We start from the raw sequence: 22570 nt of genomic DNA on the forward strand, positions 1-22570 counted from the left end.
GTAAAACACTATGGCTTATATCTTAAAAACATCTTTCAAATACAGATATGCTAATATTGAGAAGACTGTCAAAAGCTTCCCTTGATTTTTGATGAAAATGCAGAAGCAAAAATAGAAAAACAAAACAAAACATATGTTAAGTACACCATTTTGCAGTCAAATTTGCCTTGAAACTGATTTTTAAATCATTATCTTTGAAGTTGACCTACATCTTGTCCTACAACACTTGTTATACAACTTGGTCTTATTTATTATATAACTTGTATTTTTTATCTAATCTGTGAAGAGCATCAATGTTCAGTTTCATACTCTAGAGGAAGCACCTGTTTGTGCCAGTGTTGTTCTTCTTTCTTTCCTTCAGTAGTGAGTAGTAGCTCAACTACATTATCTGTCTTAGTTTCCCTTTGCTTGTCTTATAGGTCAAAGAGCTTGGCTTTGCACACTTTGCTACCCAAGGGCGTGAGTTCAGATGATGGGGAAGCCATAACAAGTGAAGAAATACCAGTCAGCATCTCTCTTTTAGAAATATGCCCACTTAGCCGACGAAATGACAAGTCAACCTTGAAGTCAGACATTGATGGATCACAGCTGGGAAATTCTTCAGTTTCACACCCAAGTATTATATGTATAGAATCAGAGAATTTTCCAGAAATGGTTACAGAAAACCATGAAAAAGAAGCTCCAGAGACAATCGCCAGCCCTGTGGAATACCAAGATCAACTCTACTTGTACTTAAAGGAAAACCTCAGCAAAGTGAAAGCATATGCTGTGGAAATCGGGAAGAAGATTCCAGTCCCTGATCAGTGTACCATCGAAGGTAAGTGCTCTGAATTCCCCAAATGAGAAATTTCAGAAACTTCTGGGGAAAAAACTTCCAATCACATAAATTGCCATATTCTTTTCTGGATCTTATGCAAAAGAGATTGTTTTGAAAATACCCAGACACCTTTACATTATTTTAAGTTCTTGGTTTAAAAAAAAAAAAAACCGCAATCATCATTTTGATTCACATGTTAATCTACTTAGGTGCACCTAAGTTCACCTACTCTTATTTTTTTTTTTGAACCTTAAGGTATATCGTTTTTGGTTCTCTCTCCCTCATGTTCGGAAAACCTTGGAAAGGGATCTTTGGTCCCCCAAGAATGCCAGAGGCATTTTCCAACCACACAATCATGCAAAGGAAACATGCAGAGCAAAGGCTCCAAGAGATTTTTCTTCCATTCACTCGACAAGCACTTGTAAAGCAGCTACTGGGTGTCATGCACCGTGCTTAAGATTCAACTTCATATAGGATGCAACTATGACCCAGAGATAATCCCTATTGGAACATAGAATGAAAAGAGAAAAACCATCTTCAGGAAGTGATGTAGATCAAGAGCCAGTGAGAGTTTGAGCTAGAATACAAAGAAAGAAAAGTGTGCCCTTTTGATCATGCAAAACACTTTTAAAAACTAGTGGACATTAATAAATGTCCCCAGAGCTCTGAGGTTAAGACAGAAGGGGGAGAAAAAGGGATAGGGAGAAACAAGGAATGCCGGTGGAAAAAATAATAATGATAAAGGTTGTGGAAGTGGGGGGAAAGGAAGAGTAAGTAGGAGGGAGGGAGAAATGAGAGTAAGAAAGGGGTGTCAGTGGCTAGAACTTCCCTCCCCTCAGATGCATAATTTAGGGAGTTGCCAAAAAAATTCAATAAGACATTAAGTAATGACAGGATGAGTAGCAGTCACATTGGCATGGAGGCTAAAGGGTAAGGAGTGACAATGATCACATCTTTATTTGCAATTCTGACATTTTATTCATCATGGACTTTTTGTATAATTTGAATTTTTAAAAATACTATTTTTCTTGACTACTGCATTTGCTGGGAGTAGAGCCCTAGCCCTGGCCATGGGAAAGATGATGGGTTTAAAAGAGGTACCAAAATGGCAGGGTGCCCAAGGCAGGCTCACTGTTCTAGAAGTGGGTGGAGTGGGTTTGGTGCCTCAAAGACACTGTCAGGTGAATTAGATCTTGCTGACAGTCATTCCTGGTCAGCAGCTTCATCTTCTCTTGAGATTTAGATAAAGGTCTGAGCACTCTTGATGGCCATGTCATCTTTTTACCAGCTACAGCCCCATAGAAAAAAACCATTTTCCAGAAAGAAACACAGTGGAGGGGTAGTGAATCTAATAAATGGCTACCCACTTGCTGTCAGCCCCCACAAGTCTTAGATTCTAGAACTGCCCCACAAACTCTCCTTCTTATTCCTTCTCCCACTCCAAGTCAAAAGGAAAAAGGGCTCCAGCACTGGTAATGGTAATCATCATTATATAGCGTGTCTGCATAGTGTCTGACATTTTTAAAGATGTTTGATTAACATCTTTTAAAGATGTTAATTTATTGACTAGCCTTCTTAAAACTTTTTTAAAGGGTCACAATAAAAGTTATCCTTTAATATTAAATAATGAAGATAGATAATTAAATATAGTAGTACTTGGGAAGAACTAGATATATTCAAAAAGCAACATGAGCTTTTTACAATGGCCTATTTCACTAATAATCTATGTATTTAATGCATAGGTTAAAGAATTTAACATGAGAGGTTAAGTGAATTTTCCAGTTTAAGGATGTCTTAGTAAATATAAGGTGAGGCACATTTTTATCTACTAGAATAGATTTTTGTGTGTTTAAGTTTAGCCTAAACCATTAAATATATGCTATAGAATGAGATTTTACCTTGTGAAAATGTGAAGTCCTACAGAGTTACTCTAAGCATCTCCTTGTCAAAAGCACAAGGTATTTCTTGAATTATTTTGGGAGTATACAAGTTAAACTAGGTGATTTGGTTTTTACTAAAATATTGAATGAATCCATTCTCTTTAGCAAAAAAAAGAAAAGCTTTTTTTTTTTTTTTTCGGATACTGATGTTTCCTACCCAGAATAACCTATAACTCAGTATTTTCTTAAGTTGACATTTTGAAATTAATTCATTGTTTTGTAATTTCCTGGAAGCTCCTAGGAAATCCCTTGCTTGGAGATGTATATGAGGGAGGGAAGATTTATGGCTCACTGTAAATGCATCCACTGAGAAAGGATGGCTGCTGACTGCAGGGGACATAGTGTTATTATTTCAGAGATGGTGTAAACTATTCAGCAAAATGCCAGCAGTCATCTGCTGACACAATTTTCTTGTTGTCATGAGATCACTCGGCTCAACAGTATCACATTTCTTTCCTTGAAAATTTATTTGAGAAAGATATAGGCTTAGAAATTGTGTTATGTTTCATGTGTTGTTGGTATGAAAGAGACAATTTAGTCATTCTTGCTAAATTATGCAAAGTAATTAAGAAACAAAGGGAATAGCATAAAAACCATTTCTACAACAATTACAGTTAAAAGCTAGTCAGCAGGAAACAAAAACAGCAACAAAAAGTGATAAGAATAATTTTTGACTGATGTTAGGAAGCCCATACTCTAAGAACTTGACAGATAATCCTTAAAGAAACTCTTTTGACATTATTTTGAATCATATGAAAAAATTGACATTCAATGTCTTTATTTTGACCTATGAAAACATCACATTCATATGATTCAACCTAATACTTTGATAATAAACTATATAGAAAGAATAGAAATTCGCTGGTCTCTGCACTGCACAATTGGATATGAGATCACAAATATCATTCTTAACCCAGCCTGCCATCTTGTTATTGCACATTGATCATGTGGGGACAGGTCAGGAAGTATAGATAGATAAGTACAAATTTTTTTCTGTATCTGGAAAAATAATCAAATCTTGGGTCTTTTTGAAGTTGGGCAGCAGTGTGATTTTGAACATAGAAGAACATATTCTTGCCGGGTCAGTAATTCTTTTATCAACTTCTAGTACAAGTTTATCAACCACCGAAAGTTATGCATTGTGCTTACACACAGAGTAAAGATCTAACATTACTACTGCCTGTTTTTATTTAAACACAAGACTGAAGGAATTTAGTTCACTTGCCAAAGGGAATTTTAAAAATATAAATCATTGGTATTCATTTTTGTGATCAAAGTGATTACACATTAAAAAAATCATGATATTGAAATAGAGCCTTGAAAGTCTGGCTCATCACTGGAGTTCTATAAAGGATGATATAAAAGCTTACAAGAACTAATCAATGCTGTCTTGGTTCACTTTGAAGTATTTCCTGATTTGGTGAAAATATATCCCATCTGTCGAACATATACGGAATCTGACTTGCAAAAAGCTGATTTTAAAGCTAAAATTATCATCCTTTCTCTAATAGTCCCATATTAGTGATTTTTCTTGACTTGAACAGCTATAAGAACACAAAAATAAAGCAGTTCATTGTAAATATCAAGAATTAGGAGGTATTTGCATAATTAATTGCAAATAAAACATTCTATTGACATTTGGAACGTAGTTGAGTCCAACCTCATGTTGGGAGGCCAAGAGGTAAAGCCAACACCTGTTCTCACCTCTTTCTTTCTCCCCAGTTGGCCAGTCTGGGGAATGATGATGATAATGTTTATCTACTTATGGTTCTCAGTATGCTTCTCTCCCTTCTGTTTTTTAATAGATTACTTTAATCATAGGATTAGATCATTTCTCCATGGGGAGAGTTGTAAGATTTGAAAGCAGAAAACTATCTTTAAACCATTTCATACAAAATGAAAGGGAAAAACAGCAAAAAGGAAGATGTCAGACATTTCCTGGAGTCTCATTTAATTGAAGTATTTTGGGCCCTTGTTTGAAGAACATGTGTTATGTAAAACTTTTCTAGGGAATTCTTCCAGGCACTTTGGAATCTTTCTTGGATTACCTACTTGCCAGTTTTTATTTCTCCAAAGATAAGATTTTAGTCTAAAGAAGGCAGCTGTATTCTCCCCTTGACTTTCTCCTGCCATTCAGTTCCCAACTCCAGTCAGGAATTTGCAGTGGCAGAATGCATCCACATGACTGATGAGAAACTGCCAAAAATATGCCTAAGGAAGAGCTACAGTCCTTTTGAAAAGATGCCTTCCGAATTCCTCCATTGAGTTAACATCAACTGAGTTAACATCAGATTATGCCCTTGTTTGTCCCCAGTCAGGATAGCCTCGAGGCCCTAGCAGGTGACCACAAATCTTTGGTAAGGATGCTGCACATTACTTAAATCCATTACTTAACATGTTGCAAAGTTCCACAAGAGGACATCACATTAATTTTCTTTCATTGCATTTTCAAAAATACTTTTCTCTTTAAAAAAATATTTTTGAACATTCATGTATATAATTTTTTAAATACCCTTGCCACGCTATTGAGCAAAAGGGTATGTTATTAATCTGCATCTGAGCTTACATAATGTTTATCTACAGATATGATTGTATATTCATTTAAATAGGAAACAATGCAAAGTAAAATTGGAAGTCTATGTACAGTCTTGGATCATTTTGTAGATACCCAAGAAATATTATCCACCTGTAAATGAAATGAGTTTTCCAAACCTGTGAAATGGTCAGTCTCTAATGGGTTTATAGGGGCTTCGCTAATTAAATAAAAAGAAGCAAAAGCAAATACACAGGTGGAGCACAGATGCACCAGAGTGCATTTCAGCATCTCACCCCAAAGGGAACCATATTGAAAAGAGGAAAAGGTAAAAGAAGTAGTGGAGAAAGCAGCTTGGGACCAGAAATAATTAAATGACATACCATTTCATATTCTTAAATATGTTCTTCTAAATGTGTTAGTTTAAAAATGGAAGATTATATAGCATTATGTATTTAATTCTACAGTGAGTATTAGCCTTTTCTTAGAGAAGTTCAGACTGAAATTATTATCAGTCATCTATTTTTGTTGTTTGGGGACTGCTTTTACTCCAAAGGCTGCTGATCTGTAGAAGATGTGCTTGCCCCTGATGGTCCCCTGCAGAAGAGGACATTCCAGTCCATCTTTCCACAAACCAAGTTTCAGGAAAGTGATGATATTTTTCTATTTACTTCCCTTATGAAACTGGCAGTACATGCCCTGTAGGGAAAGAAAATGATCTCTAGATATCATCAAATCTCATTTGAAAGCCAAGCAAATCCATATTTCTGAAATCTGTTGGTGACAAAAAGCTAGTGGCCAGGAAGCTGAAAAGAGATTATATACTGGGTAAAAGGTTTTGATATGACAGAGGGAAAAAGAAAAATAAATAATTTCCTCTTGTTTGCTCTACCACATCCATCAAACTTCAGATGAGGGAAGAAGATATCTAAAAGTTTTTCTAAAAACATAAGCAATTACACATTTGGCAACCAGAAATCCAAGTATTTGATAATTTGGAAGACATTTGTGTTATAGCCCATTTTGAGAGGTGCTTAGTCTGTCTAAAGTAAACAGAGTCAAGTGACCCATGGGCAACCCCATTTGGGGTGAGTGAAAAAGAGCTAAGTAAAGGACACCAAATTTCAGGGCTCCCTCCATCCACATTTTTGCCCAGCCCGTATCAGAGGCCAGTAAGAAATTATAAAATACAACTACTTTTTAAAAAAAAAAAACTTTTACAAATTTTTTTGAAAAATAATCATTTTTCAAATATTCATATCAATGATCCAACAACCATTAAAATATTAAATCACTATTAAAATAAGCTTCAAATGCAGAAAACATAATATCATTACAGAAATGCTAAATATGGATCAGCTTCTTACATCGAGTTCCTGAATATCTTTTTTATTTGAAGTAACATTGCATTATTACATCATATAAGATCGAGGTGTGCCATTTATAAATCACCATCTGTATAAGCCACTTTAAGTTCACTGTGAGAAGTACAATTCTATCCTTCAGCATAGGATTGACCCTTTTTAGATTTTTCCCACCCCTTTTCCTACTTTCCTTCTGCTGACCAGTCATTGGTGTTATAGTCTGAGTTTGTTTTTGCTTCATTTTTAAAATTCATTTGTTTCCTTTTTCTATGTACCAAATATGAGTGAAATCATAAGGTATTTTTCTTTCTCTATCTGACCTATTTCCCTAAGCATAATGAAGTTTCATCCATGTTGCACATGCAGAATTTCATCATTTTTTATAGTTGAGTAGTATTCCATTGTGTATATATACCACATCTTTATCCACTCATCCATTATGTCTACTTAGGTTGCCTCTGTATCTTGTCTATTGTGAGTAGTGGTGCGATAAACATAAAACACATATATTTTCCCAAATTAGTGTTTTCATGTACTTCAGATAAATATCCAAATGTGGAATTGCTGGATCATATAATGGTATCATATTTCTAATTTTTTTAAAGATTTATTTATTTATACAAGAACTGGGGTACAGGTCAGAGGCGCTGAAGGGTGAGAGAATTCACGAGAGACAGAGCAGGGAACAGAACAAACAGACTGACTGAAATACACTACTGGGGAGAGCAGTGGGCAAGACAGGAGAGGTCTTCTGCACCATATGGGTATCTCTGTGGTTGGCTGGGATCGAACCCGCACTGCAGAGGCTGTGGGCAGCTTCACAGCGTGGTGCTCAATCCGCTGCGCCACTGGGGAAGCCCTATTTCTGATTTTTGCAGGAATCTCCATATTGTTCTTCATAGTAGTGACACCAATTTACATTTCCACCAACATCCTTTCCAATACTTGTTGTTTCTTTTCTTTTTGGTAATAGCCATCTTCACAAGTTTGAGGTGAAATTGCATTGTGGTTTTGATTTGTATTTCCCTAATAATAAGAGGTTGTGAACATCTTTTCAACGATTCCCCTAATTTTTATGTAGCCTTTTCAGATTAGCTTCTTTTACTTAGTAATACATATTTGAGATTTCTTTATTTCTCTTTGTAGCTTGATAGTACATTTCCTTTTAGCTGATTCTAGGAGCTTGGGAAACCTTAGTGAACAAAATAAAACATATCCTTGCTGTCACAGAGACTATTCTAATGGGAGTATAGTGAATGAAATAATAAAGCATGGAAAATGCAAAGTGCTATGATAAAAGTAAAAAATGGGGTCAACTAAGAAAATTCAGGACAAAAAGGAATTTAAATATATAGGGGGGTGTGTGTGTGTGTGTGTGCGCGCGCGCGTGTGTGTGTATGTGTTTATCTATATTCAGGGAGAGTTCTAGAAGAACACACACCAAGCTATCACCATCAGTGCTCTCTGAAATATCATACTGACAATGAGGGTAAAGAAAAGCAGAGAAAGAGCAAGAAATTTGCACATTTTAAAGTACATGTTTCTGCAAGATTTGGAATTTTTTAGCAAGAGTACATGATTTCAGTAACCAAGAGAGATGCTGCTGACCGGGACCCATTAGGAACTCCAGAATGTTCAGCACTCTGTCTCACCAGAGTCTATGGGATTGGGTTTCAGTCCCAATGCTCTTATTGAACAATTCCAGTTCCTCAAACAGGTGACTTCACTTCCTATGCCACCACTTCCCACCTTCTTCCTGAGTATACTACTGGGTCAGGGGTTTTCAACCTGTGCTCCCTAAAAACCTTCAGAGGCCCTTTCAAGGGGCTCCAGGTCCTCTTCTCTCCTCTTTTCCTCCCTCCAAAGAGAACAGGTTGGATTCAGCTGATGTTACACCATTCATCTTCTTGATGGATGTTTAAACCACGAATTCTATAGCTTAAAGAAACTTGAAAAACACCCTTGAGTCATTTTTAAGGTCTCTTTTAAAAGGTATGCATGTTCCAGATTAATTCTAAGTGTTTCTGTCAGAGCTGACAAAATGTACAGCTTTAGTCATTGGACCAAATTCTTTTATTATGCTCAACTTTCTCCTAATTTTATATCTCTATTGTAAAGTTTTTAAAAGATCACTTTTCTTTCATGCTAATGTCCTGCCTTTTTCCAGACACTGGCATCCATTAAGTTATTACAGGTTATTGGGGAAAAATGAACCAGATTGTTCAATACTTTTGAAACTTGTCTATCTGTCCAGATTTGTTATTATCTGTAAAACAGCAAAACAACCATGATCAGCAAATACTCCTATCCTGGCTGGTTTATTTGAATTGTTTGGTTTACCCCACTTACTGAAAACTAATCTTTTTTCAAATTGTATGTGAAGGAGCCTACAAAAATATATAATAAAATATTATATATTTATATATTATATATTTTATATATATAAATATAAAACAAAATATATAATATATATAATAAAATAAAAAGAGATGATTCCCTCAATGGGGGGAAGGAGAACAACATAGAGACATAAGATAAATCCAGTAGTTGATTTATTTTTCAGAAACTTAACCTGGAAATTTTCATATATTGTACTATTGTTTGCAAATTTACTTCTGAGCACCATAGTGGCCATAATAAAGAGGGAAACAAAATTGGTTAAAAATCTACGATATCCATAAAAAAAGTATGATAATTGCTGGGAAGGTGGAAGTGGTGAGAAGAAAGCTTTTATTAATTTGGTTGATGACTACAAATTTTACTAAATCTAGCTCATCAAAAGAGGTGTTTATATGAAACAATGAACATTCAGCTGCTAAACATAATAGACCAGTGGTTGTCAACCTCATGCAAGTTTGTGCCCAGCTTAGGGACTTTTGGTAATGTCTGGAAACATTTTTAGTTATCATGACTGGGGGAGGAAAGCAGGTGCTACTGACATCTAAACATCCTACAATGAACAAGATGGCTTCCAAAAAACAAAGAATCATCCAATTCAATATACCAGTCGTGTTGAGAAACCCTGCAGCAGAGTCTTGCTTCTCAAAATGTGGTCTATGGACCAGCAACATTGACATCACCTGGGTGCTTGTTAGAAATTCAGATTATCAGGACCATCCTAGACCTACTGTACCAGCACCCACAGTTTAACAAGATCCTCAAGGCGATTTGTATGCAGGTTAAAGTTTAAGAAGCAGTCCTCCTGCAGGAATGAGAAATTCCAATGGGTTCCAGTAGTAGAGTAATTTTCCCCCTTATGGTGCTTTAATTAAATGACTTCATTTAGTGATCACCTCTTAAATGAGGAATTGAGTTTTCTTCTCAAAGATATGGAAGGATTTGGGGTCAGTCCTCTGGACCACATAATTTGTGATTCCCTTTGCTGTTTCATTCTTCTCACAGGATTTAGGTTTTAAGAAAGGATGAACAGGCTTGGAAGTCAGGAAACCATATTCCTTGGTATATGTTTGAACTTGTAACTTGTGATCCTCTGACTTTTTATGATGATGGTGTTTACTTCCTTATGGAAGATAGTTTTAATAGCTTTCAAATACCTTGGGTATTAAATATGTCTTCAATGCTACTTAGCCATGAGTGTAAAACATATGAATTACATTTCCATTAAATATGAAAAGAATTTAAAAAATAAGCAAAAACTACTGGAGACAATGCTTTCGAGAACCCTAAATACTGAAAAGTGGATGGAGACAAGTACCTATATGTAAATTCACCATCACTGATAGGTACAGATTAATCAAATTGGTCTTCATTTCCATTAACAGGAACTGATGTCGTTTGTACTTTGGCCTATCTTTGCTCTACTGAATGTACAAGATTTTTTTTCTAACTTCTTTTAAGAAGAATCTTGGAAATATTTAAATAAAAGCTGTCTTTTCCTGTAAATGCAGGTAGCTGAGACTATTCCTACATCCCTTTCATATCTTTCCACTGAATTTTTGTTTTGCAGTCACAGCAGTTCACACATTGTTCACACCAGTTCATACCTTATTCACACCAGTTCATATCAGTTATACCGTGGAGGTTTTTTTCGTGTGTTTTTTTAAAAAAGGCTTTGAACTCTTATAAACCACTGCATCTACAGTAAAATAATCAAGATACAGACATCCACTATGTTCATATAGCATTGGTATTATACTATTTGTAACTCAAATGTCAAATGTACATAGAATGTTTAAGATGTTTGTCAATGTTTTCATAAATTTTGTCATGTTTTACTTTGCATTCTCTAGATTATTGTGTATTTTTAATTTAGGTACAATAGCATAAATTAAAAGATTTATTTGAAAATTTAAAGCACTAAAATATGAGGAAATTTCCAAAGCAAACAATATAACATAGCATATAGCCATCTTGGTTTATTTAAATGCTATCTCTGAATATATTCTTTAATGGGTAAGAGAATCATCTAAGTTCAACTTAGAAACTGATTTGTCATGTGAAACCAGAAATTCCCAAATGTTTTTAGTTAACTGTTGTTAACTTTTTGAACTTAAGCACATTTTATGGAAATGTGATCCATGTGTTTTAAATTCATTTTCACTTTATCCATCAAGGTATGGTTTGGTAAGCTCTTCTGACTCCTATGAGGTGTTTCACTGACAATCAAAATCTCATCAAGAAATGACCTTTGCTGGTATTAAGACAAGCCATCTACCCGGATTGCCTTAATAATTATCCTAGTAACTTCTAAAGCCAAAAAAGTTTTTTTTTGGTTTTTTTTTTGGGGGGGGGGTCACTACTTTCTTTGCAATTTAGATACTGCTCAGAAGAAATAAGCAATTACTTAGCATGGAATCATGATTCAGTGAGTTGTGGGAAGGTTTTACAGGAGGTTGTATATAACTATTCATTCACTTTCAGTAAACTTGCATTTGTAACTACCTCCATGATAAAGTAAGGATGGGAGTTAAGTACAAATAATTAAGTTAAAGGATCTGAAAAGAATCCCCTTTCTCTTTTCCAATCCGTAGTCCACACCACCTCCATAGGCAAAAGCTACTGCCTCAAATCTCTATTAGTTATGCAGTCCTTTGTGTTTGCCCCCGTTTTTCCTAGTCCTCCAGATAGAGAGACTGACATTCTCCAAACAGATGAGGGTCTAGAGAAACAGATCTTAAAAGGGAGAGTGTGGTGTGGGGGGGAAGGAGGTGCCCCCAGTGTATGGGCCAGCTTTGCAAGGGTGTTAGTGCCCTCTGCTTGTCCAGTGCAGGGTCCAGCCCTTGACAACACCAGCTCAAGAGTTGGGGCAGGGTCCCATTCTGTGATCAGGTTCCTGAGGCAAAAAACAAGAATTCTATAAAGCAATGAGTCCAGCCAGAATCAGCCCTGCAGCCAGTGTAGGCCTTCCCATATAACAAGTCATGCCTTTGTCAGATACATGATCTTTGTGTTCTAAAAGGGGTTTTTTACTATCCTGATATGAATGGGACTCAAGGCCCTCCGTTAGGTTGCACATAGGTTGACTTTTAGGTCTCTGAATTAAATATTTCAATTATGTAACACTCCCTTACCACCACCACCTGCCCCTCACACATGCACTCTGTGGGATGGTCACCGAGAGTGTGACTGTCAGGGAGTTGGGGGTGGAGATGTTGAACCAAGCCAGAGTTGAACTGGGTATCAGCTAAGGAACAGTCAGGATCTTGGCTGTGAGACAAAATTGTTGTGACATCACTGCAGGCTTCTGGTCTTCTCTATCCCTGGTACCTACCTCAGTGCTGGCACAGTGCACGGTTGAATAAATGAGTAAAAGAAAAATAAGGAGCAGGTCTGCCCAGACCTGATCTAGTAGAGGGTGTGTGTGCCATTAAAGAATGATTGAATTGCAGGTAGACTTGTTGTCACGTATACTTCGGAAAGATTGCATGTGACCAATTATATTACATTGACAACCTTTAATTAGAGAAAAGAAGTTATTGATAATTATCTTGTGCAACATAAAATGTTGAAATCCCACAGACTGTCACAAATATAGAAATTATATCTTAAACTCAGCATTAAAAATGGAGCACAAGGGCCTCCCTGGTGGCGCAGTGGTTGATCGCTGGGTTGCGAAGCTGCCCACAGCCTCTGCAGTGCCGGTTCGATCCCGGCTGCTCCCCGGCCACCGGAGGAGGGTCCCACATGGCGCGCAGACCTCTCCTGCCGCCCGCTGCTCCCCTCAACAGTGTACTTCAGTCCTTCTGCCTGCTCTGCTCCCCCCTCTGGCTCTGGTGAATTCTCTCACCCTCCCGCGCTTCTGACTGTACCCAGTGCTTGTATGAATGAATAAATAAATGTTTAAAAAAAAATGGAGCACAAAACAATTAAGCTATTAACCATTTATTGTGTATGGTATTTTCAAAACATTCGACGTATTGAAGAAAACACAGAATTGGTAGAAACTGATGATAACTGTTAGTGTAACTGGACAATGCCAGGGTTGGGCTGCCTGTTGTTGCCAGAAAGCCAATGAGCAGAGACAGGAATTGAATCTGTAAGGTACACTTTAATTGTCAGAAAGTCAGCGATCTCAGAGAACAGGAGGTAGTTAACCCCAAAAACCTGTTCCGACCTCTCATCTCAAGTTGAGATTTTTCTAGTGAGTTAAACAAAAATAGTTCATCATTAATGAATAGCCCATCACAACAGCCTATTACAACTCGTTTCCTGTTTTTTGTCATGGTTAGCACTCAGAGTTTGTTGTCACCTCCTTGATCATCTTGACACAGGTACATCCTGGTTTCTTGGTAGTGTCAATGTCTGACACTTTCTCAAGCATCACTGGGGCAGAACCCTCAGTTCAAAACATGGGTTTTACTTCAAAGAAAATAATCATATGGCATTTGTGTGTAGCCTGTGCTGTATAGTATGTGCAGATATCTATGCTGGCTATGGTCCCTTTCTCCTTAGCCCCTATCATTAGTTCTCTTTAAGTAAATGAGCTTCGTTATAATTACTCACAAAGTAAGAGAAGTGCAGGAGGCAGGAATTTGGGTGGGGTAGTCAGGAGCAAAACTCCAACAACCACAGCAGGAATGAGAAGCCTCTCTTCTATACTAATGACCAGGTCCTGGTATGTTTGTGAATTAGGTGACATAAGCATTCAAAAAATATTACTCCTAAAGTGTTTAGTACTTTTAACCTGTAATTCAGTCATTATTACATTGCAGACTCCAGTTATCATGGGCCTTAATTATATATGAATGTTTACCTATAGGAAAGTATGAGGTAGGGAGACAAATTATGACTCCCCTGCAACCCTGATGCCCTCATCAAGGGAAGGCCTTGGTTGAGTAGTGAACAGGTGAAGTTCTCCTCCCAGAACAGTTCTGCAGTGTGTGTTCCCTGTAGGAAAATGATCTTACTCTCCAAACTGAAAATGAGACATATGATCTGGAGAAAAAAACAAAAACTATCAATGTATACCCAATCATTCTCAGACATAATTCTTAGTTTCTGAGTGTTCTGCTGGTTTTGGCAGCTGGTAGCACCTGATATTTTTAATGTGTATGTTGATTAAAAAAGACACATTAAGCCAAAATAAAAATTGCTGCTTCTCTGAAGTCTTATATTTGCAAATCCAGGAGCACAAATTCAGGTATTAGGCCAAATTGTGTCCCTTACAGTTTTTTGTTATAGAAGAGGAAGAAAGAAAGATAAGAGGGCAAAAGGTCTTTACCAAGAATTAGGAGTGGTCATAGATTATATTCCTTAAAGTTTATTGGCTCTTAGTAAGCTGGTCTTGGTTACTATGGAGAGAAGGAAAAGAAAAAAAAAATTACACAGTTCTCAAGAAGTTATGCCTGGCTGGCAATTCTTGACAGTCAGTAAATAGTTTTTTAAAGCTGAAAGTTCAGTAAGTTGGAGTTTCAGGCACAAAATGGAGTTGGTTTAGTCTGACTTACATATGTTAAATAAATTTAGACTATCACCTACCCCTCAAGAGGCTAGCCCATTGTAATTAACTTTGTGACAGATGATAGATTAATTGAATTTATTAACTAATAACACAACTCAATTCTAATCAATTTCCTAATGAAGTTCCTAATGAAGTTAACTATTTTTATGGTTATCAAAGCATAATTATGTTCACTGTAAAAATCTGAAAACCAGAGAAAGGGATATTGTTAGAAATTGTATGTATTTTCTTCCTGGACTTTTTCTATGTTGGAAAATATTTGGTTATTTAGGAAAGGGCTTTTAATCATGATGATAAAAATTTAGTTTGAAAAAGTATAATAGTTCAGAAGTACAATGTAAAGCTATAAACCAGCAATCTGCAATTATATCTTCCTTTTGCAAATAAAAAAATTTAGCAGAAAAATCTTCTAAAGAGTAGTCTGGGAATAGGTCTGGAAACAACAGAACTGTTAATCAACTAACAATTTCTTCAGTTTCATAAGTAAAGAGATGTCATATTTTTCTCTATGACCAAACATCTATCTCACAGTTATGCTGGATATGAAATATTGTAATGAAATTGGTACTTTTCTTGAAAAGGAAATTATTTTACCATACCTTGTTAAGATATATTTCCTTGTTGCATTTGGCATTTACTTTGACAGTAAGATGAAATGTAACAGTTCCAAAAGATTTAACATTCTTCAAACAAGTTTGAAATGTAGGAAAATGTTTATATCAAGTCTTAAAATATTAATCATTGTTATCAGCTTGCATTCTAGACCAAAGGTTTGTAAACACATCCTGTAAAAGGAAAAAATAGTTTGGGTCAAAGACAGGCCATTCAGTCTCTTTTGTAACTATTCAACTCTGCCATTTTGTAAAAGCAGCCATAGATAATACACAAAGGATGGGTGTGAGTGCCTCAAAAGAAACTTTATTTACACAAATAACTGTAGTTGTAGGCCTTGTCCTAAGACCTTGTCCTAAGTATTTTGAACTGGTTGCTTTGTTCACCTGGAGTTTTATATTGAGCGGTTTGTAAAGGTTTTTAATCCTAACACACACACACACACACACACACACACACACACACACACACACGAGACATCAAGTCTTCCAGTATATAAGACTGGGTGAACATGCATATCTCTACTACCGCTAAAATACTTCCACTAAAATACTTTTATTTCCTTAAAAATAAAAGTAATTAAAAGGTATAAGCTTAGGACAGTGGAGGAGAGACTACAAAAGATGTCAATGAAATATTTGGCAGAGAAAGGAGATGCAAACGTGGCCGTAACAGTGCTTAGACAATACCATTTAGGGTTGGAAAGAGATAACAAGTAAGAGGGACTGTGTCTGCTTTTGCTGACCTCCTTGTGATCGAGCTTTGGAGAGGCAGCAAACTGTCTCATGGGAAAAGTCAATCCTAACCTGATGTAATTACTATCTGAGTTGCCACATTTAGCTGATTTGTAAAACTCGAAGTAATTGAATGGAGAGGAAGAATAGAACAGGGGATATCTTGATTCCCACCATAACATTATGGTATTCAATGGGTTTTGAGAATGAGAGGAATAGCACCAATAAGAGCTAGCAGTTCAACATCCAATGTTTTCACTGCTGGTAAGGGCTTCTGAAATCTGTCCCTCCTGTCTTCTGTGTAAGACCCAAGGGAAATATTTGCTTGTATTTCCAAGTACCCATGATAAGATTCCAGCAGTGGAAGGGACAGAACAGTGCAAGACAAGAAATGGCAGAAAGGAGACTTCTGGGATGTTGATTTTCTGGTCTCTCTTATTGATAGAATCTGGACAGAGGAAGGCTGGTAACTATGGTGCTGGGTGGGCTATTCGGGACCTCAGTCCACGACCCCACATGGATTCCCAGACAAAAGCTGTCTGTGAGGAAGCCTGAGCTCTGTGTGACAGATGCAAACTTCAGGGGTCACTGGGGTCACTGACTCTGAGCCGGTAACTCCCAACTCCTTTTCCCAGGAGATTATTTGCAGAATTGATGAGAAAAAACATATGCAAAGTTGATGGAGGGTTTTTTTTTGAGACAGATGCTTTTGTGCTCTATTTTCTCTTTTGTCCCTAAGCAGACACTCATTGTATTCAGGTCCTGTTTGCTCTGTTCAGAGTGGGGGGAATGTTGAACTCTGAGTTATTGTAGCCGCTATCACATTATTGTCCTTTCTTTGATTTGACTTCCTTTCCTCATAATAAATCTTCCTTTTTTCTCCCTCTCTTGTCAGCTCACAGTATTTGCATTTCCTTATCCCTTGTACATTCCTTTCATTCTTTAGTTTGCTTAGCTCTCTTTGAGAATGTCAGGAAAGAAACAGCCCCAAGACCCCAAACACAAAGACTGTGGTCTTTTTAAAAGCAGATTCTCAGAGAGCAGTTCATTGAACACAGAGTATCATCATATTGATGAAGGTGATCAGGGGAAGCTGCCAGTTACTGATTTTCAGTTTGTTTGATTGCTATAAGTTTCAGGTTTCATTGAAAATCAGCATCTGTTTGTACTACATTATGTTCACCACCAAAAATCTAGTTTACATCCTCCACCAGATATTTGACCCTTTTGACCTAATTTGCCTGCCACCACCCTCCCCCGTTCCCTTCTGGTGACCACCATTTTGTTCTCATAATCTTAAGTGTTTTTCTTCTGTTTTATTTGTTTGTTTCTTTTATTTCTTTATCCTCCACATAAGATAGCTTTCAGTTTTGGCAGAAAGGAAAATGAAATCAAATCAAATTCAGCATCCCCTCCCCCCATGTAGATTAAGACAGGCATGAAATACGGGGCACAAGAACTTTTCCTGGGGGGTAAGGCATTGTTTTTGCTGTCACTCCCCAACAGATGTGTCCACTCAAGGTGGAATCTGCTCTCCTGCCCACTGTACTCACATGCACGTGGACACCTAGGGCACCACATGCCCACCTGTGAGGGCACCTGCAGAAAGCCTATGGCTGTTTACCCTCACATTTGTGTTGAGAGTTGTATTTGACAACAGGATTCAACAAGGTCAGAGAGAGGTGACGAGCAGCCATTTTGGACCCACAAGGAGAATCCTTATCATCTCATGCTGAGCGAGATGCTGGTGGCTCAAGGAGAGAGGATGAGTTGGCTTCTTAAGAAGAAATTCAGATTAAGTTGCTCCTTTTGTTACTAGTACATTTTATTCTTGGAGCACAGTATCAACTCACTGGATCCTGTAAATTTGCTGAGTCTGATTTGAGCTGCTTTTTGTGAATGTGATCTCTTGAAGTTGGGGAGATCGTTTGTAAATCCTCCTGTATGCATGCTTGGGGTTAGGCTACGTGTTTCAAAAACTGGTTTTTGAAGCTCTATTCCAAGAATTTCCAGTGGATCTTAGAGGTCATTCGGGTCTATTTGCCTTCTTTTTTAAAAAATAAACTTTTTTTAAGATTTATTTATTTATGCATAGAAGAACTGGGGCATAGGCCAGAGGTTTGGAGTGTGAGAGGACTCACCAGAGACAGAGTTGGGAGCAGAACAGGGGAATCTACTGAAATACACTGCTGAGGGGAGCAGTGGGAGAAGACAGGAGAGGTCTTCTGTGCCATGTGGGTCAGCTCCCCAGCCAGGGATCAAATTCAGGCCACAGAGGTGATAGCGTGATAGTGCTGAGGCTTAACCCCTATGCCACCAGGGAGGCACCTCAATTTGGCTTTAAAGTCATCTATCATGGTCAAGGTTTATACACATTTAAAAAGAAAAAACTAGGCTACCAGGTGTGTCATGGTCTTCAGATGCTGCATAGTCTAGTCCCTTTCCCAGACCTGGATCACTTTGACTTTAACTCTTGTCTTTCTTCACTCCTTTGGTTCTCAGAACAGCCCTCCTTGACCCCTACCCCAATCTAAATTAACTATTCCCATATTGTACTTTGAGGCTTTTTTTTTTCCTGGTTTTTTTTTCCCTCATAGCACTTATCACACTTGTATTTCTGTGTATTATTCTTTATTATTTGTCTCCTCTACTGGAGAAAACAAGTAATACATCTTTTACTCACTGTTGTATATTTAGTTTCTATACTGTAGGAGCATTTGAAAATGTCTGTGCATCTATGTCTATACTATATTAAGTTTCTTTAATTATTTTGTGCCATATTATTACAGCATCTCCACCAATGAAAAGTAACCTGTAACGTCTTTCACTATGCTCTAAAATATGGTTTCAGATGAAAATACCTTCATTAGAGGCTTTCAGTCATGTGTAGGCTGCAGTATTAAGTTACCTTAAGACTAGAATTCTGCCTTAAGTTTAGCTTCCAAATTCATTATATACCCCCAGAACTAGCTGCACAAATCAGTTGCTTTATATTCAGTAAAACCTCTTATAACAGCAGCAAATAAAGCAAGATGCTCCCTGATTTTCCCATGTCAGGTATATGATTATGAAATCAACTCAGAGCAGATCACTTGTGAACATCCTAGGGAAAACCCAGTGCAGCTAGGAGTTACTAAAGGCCACTTGTTACAAGAGCTTCAGAGTTTGAGTTAGTGGACAGTATGTGGAGGCATCATGCATTGCACCAACCTAACTGACGTCATTAAAGCTCTTGATAAATAGCCATCCTCCTCCCAAGAGCATTCTCTTGAGACTTTTGGGTGGTGCCTCAGCCAGAAGGTCTTAGTTTAGAACGGCTAACTAGAGAGAGCAATGAGATAGCTCATATAAGACAATCTTAGGCTCATCCCTCTTTCCTCTGGGGGTGTGGGGGTACAGGGGAGAATTAAACAGACCCATCTTAGTGAAGTTTAATAATAAAATTTCCTAAAAATGTCTGTGCCCTAAATATGGTTGCTGTTATACATTTTGAAGAATTGTAAAGTAATTGGTATCACATGGAATGGTACCTGCAGGGGATCACAGCTTGCCTGCCTTGTTTGCCTCTGCACAACTTTTGATAAATCTCTGCTTGGTGGTGCCAAATGTTTATTTATAACACATGGGTTTCCACTGATTCAGTGTGACCACAAAGTGACTCTGTATCACTGCCAAAAATCAGCTACATTAGCATCATGCAATATATATATATATATACACAAATATATGTATACATGTACATATATACATACATGTAAGTACATCTGTATGCATTTGTTAAAATTCATATAAATTCCAAAATTACTTTTGCAACTGCAAATTGTGCCAACTCCCACAAAAATAGTCCAGATCTATTTCTGATTGTATTGATCTTGACTACTTTATGTTCTCACTGTTGGCACTTCTAACTTGTATTCGGCGGCCATCAAGAGTACATAGTAGGCACTACTGAATTCTTCCCAGTGAATTTCCCAGGAGGGGAAAATAAGTGTGATCAAACAAGTGTTCAGGTTCCCCTCTCAGGGCTGAGTCAAGCTCATCACTTATTGAAGGAGGTATTCTCTCTAGTGGTTACCAAGAATTTACTGGAGGAAGAATAAAAGTACCACTACGGTTATTTAGAGATGAGTTTAATTTTAAATTGGTTTCAGAATTTATATTTATATCATTCTCATTTTGGGGTATTGGCTAACTTCCTGGGAATATTAGAAGAAATTTGAAATTAATCCAAAAATTGAACAAAGTTATCAAAATAACCCATTTCTGTAATTATAAGAAATTACTACCATCCAATCAGAAATGGTCCTGATTTGAGTGCTATTTGTAAGGGTTGCTTACAACCCTTACAACCCAACCCTTGTAGGTTTGCTGCACATTTGTCTTCACAATCAGAGGTCAGTATATGAGTACAGATGTCACTTCAGGTACTTTTTCCTTCACAATTATTATAATGGTCTTATTTTTGAATTTGGACATTATATGGTCACGAAATACTTGCTTAGAAATAAGTGACTATTCCTCAACAAGTTAAACACAGAATTACCTGTGACACAACAATTCTGTTCCTTGGTATATATAACTAAAGAATTGAAAACAACTGTTCAAACAAAAATATGTGCATAGATGTTCAAAACAGTTCTAATCACAATAACCAAATAGGAACTATCTAAATGCCCATTGATGAATGAATGAAAAAGCAAAATGAGGCATATCCAACAATGGGAGGTTATTCAGTCATCAACAGGAAGGAGGTACTAATGCATGCTACCATGTGGATGACCCACGAACATAAGTGCTAAGTGAAAGAAGTCAGACACCAAGACCTACATATTATATATTCCATTTATATAAAATATCCAGAATAGACACATCCACAGACAAATCCCTCGGAAGAGGGGAATGATAAATAACTGTTTAATGGATGTAAGATTTCCATTTGAAGTAATAAAAAATTTCTGTAACTAGATAGAAGTGAGTGTTTTATAACATCATAAATGCACTTATGTCACTGAATTACACAATTTTAAATGATTAAACTGGTAATTTTTATGTTATATATCTTACAATAAAAATGTTCTAAATATGCATTCTGTGACAAACTCCATATCGAATAAGGATATTATAGAGTGACTATAGATTCACCCCCCACCCCATGCTAGTAGCAGCAAGCCCTATGTGCTAGACACTATTTTAAATGCTTTATTGTACCCTGAGTAAAATATTATTATTCCTAAATTACAAATGCAGAAACCGAAGTATAAAAGAAAAAAAAAGTCCAAATTCACAGAACTAGCAGAAGGTAGAGCAGAAATTCTGTCTAGCAGCAGAGTCTGCACCATTTAGCTGTTGTGCATGGGGTGAGCCGATTTAGTCCTGTGATAGTAGTAGCTGATGTGTTTAGGGAGGCATGTTCTCAGGCTCCCAGGATATCAAGAAAGTTTCAGTTCTTAAAGAACAGACCGTTTTTATTCAAAGTACAAGCATATTTCCATTGTCTGTTATTCATTTGCCCGATCACCATTGAATATACATACGCAAAAAAGAACTACAAGAAGTACAATTCTCTTTCAGTACAAAGTCAGTGTGCTCTGCAAAGCAGTTTACTGTGGTCCCAGGTGCTAGTGGCCATTTGCATTCTTCTTCTGTTGGAACAAGATGTGATTCTTGATTGCAAATGATTCTAGGAGTATGTGTCAGCATAGTTACACTCAAGTGGACATGCACCAACAAGGCCGGTGTCCAGGCAGCACTACAAAGGACTCAGACCAGTTCTCATTCCAATAAGGAGATGAGATGAATCCTACCACTAGGGGAAACTGAGGAACTGTGGCTTACATCTCATAAGTCTCCATCCCTATTTATTTCCCAAACCAGACCATTTCCAGTCAGTTAACAGTGATGACCAAGATACTGGTTAACCACCAGGCCTCCTTATCTTGATTCAGAAAGGGCTTGGATAAAGCCTGTTGCTTTTGATAGGTGGTCAGAGCCAGTATTGGCAATTGGGTTCTATGATATCGTAACTGGAGCACATGGCCATTTCAGGTTCCTAAGAAATGCTTATGGAACAATACATTCGCTACCTCTTGCCATTTACCATCCAAATTCTGGGAAGGACCCTTCCTCATGTATCATACCTGCTCTACTGCTGCCACTTCTCTCAATTCAGAGGTCAATACAATGAGGTATTTCCTTGTAGAGCTTTTTTGCCCAGGATAATACCACACCATGTAGTAGCTCAACTAATTGCACATATATGAATGTGGGCAGTCCTCTCTGATTGTGCCAGCCTAATGATTTTCTGCTAAGAAATTTTCTTTCAGCAAGGTGTTATCATGTGGGATCAATGGGCGATAAAAATCTCAACCATTTTCAAGCTGGTTCTAAGTCATAGACACCACCCATCTAGACTTTTCAATTCTCAAATTCCCCTTCACAAGACAGATCTCTCAGTGAAGCAGAGAAATTGACAAGGAGAACTTGCCAATGTAGAAACACTTGATTTAATTTCATTAAACACATAGGGAAAATCAAAGAGTGCTTTCAAATGTTTTTGAATCTGAACTGATCCCATTGCAACCCTGTCTTATTAGAGAGAGACCACCACTTAAAGTCCTTTCAGCTCTGAGACCTTATGATTTTAACTGGC

The 22570-nt window shown here is 37.2% G+C and overlaps 1 protein-coding gene across 4 annotated transcripts in view; it reads left to right on the forward strand.

The window, feature by feature from the left end:
* VEPH1 (ventricular zone expressed PH domain containing 1) overlaps nucleotides 1-22570 on the forward strand; it is a 176495-nt gene that overhangs the window by 97508 nt on the left and 56417 nt on the right. For all 4 annotated transcript variants that reach the window (XM_037526225.1, XM_037526224.1, XM_037526226.1 and 1 more), the window contains one exon: nucleotides 420-817. In XM_037526225.1, the coding sequence (XP_037382122.1) occupies nucleotides 420-817 (398 nt within the window). The remainder of the gene's footprint in view (nucleotides 1-419; nucleotides 818-22570) is intronic.

The sequence above is a fragment of the Talpa occidentalis genome, unplaced genomic scaffold, assembly GCF_014898055.3.
Source record: "Talpa occidentalis isolate TD23 unplaced genomic scaffold, MPIMG_talOcc4v2.1 talOcc4.4, whole genome shotgun sequence".
In the NCBI taxonomy this organism is placed as follows: domain Eukaryota; kingdom Metazoa; phylum Chordata; class Mammalia; order Eulipotyphla; family Talpidae; genus Talpa; species Talpa occidentalis.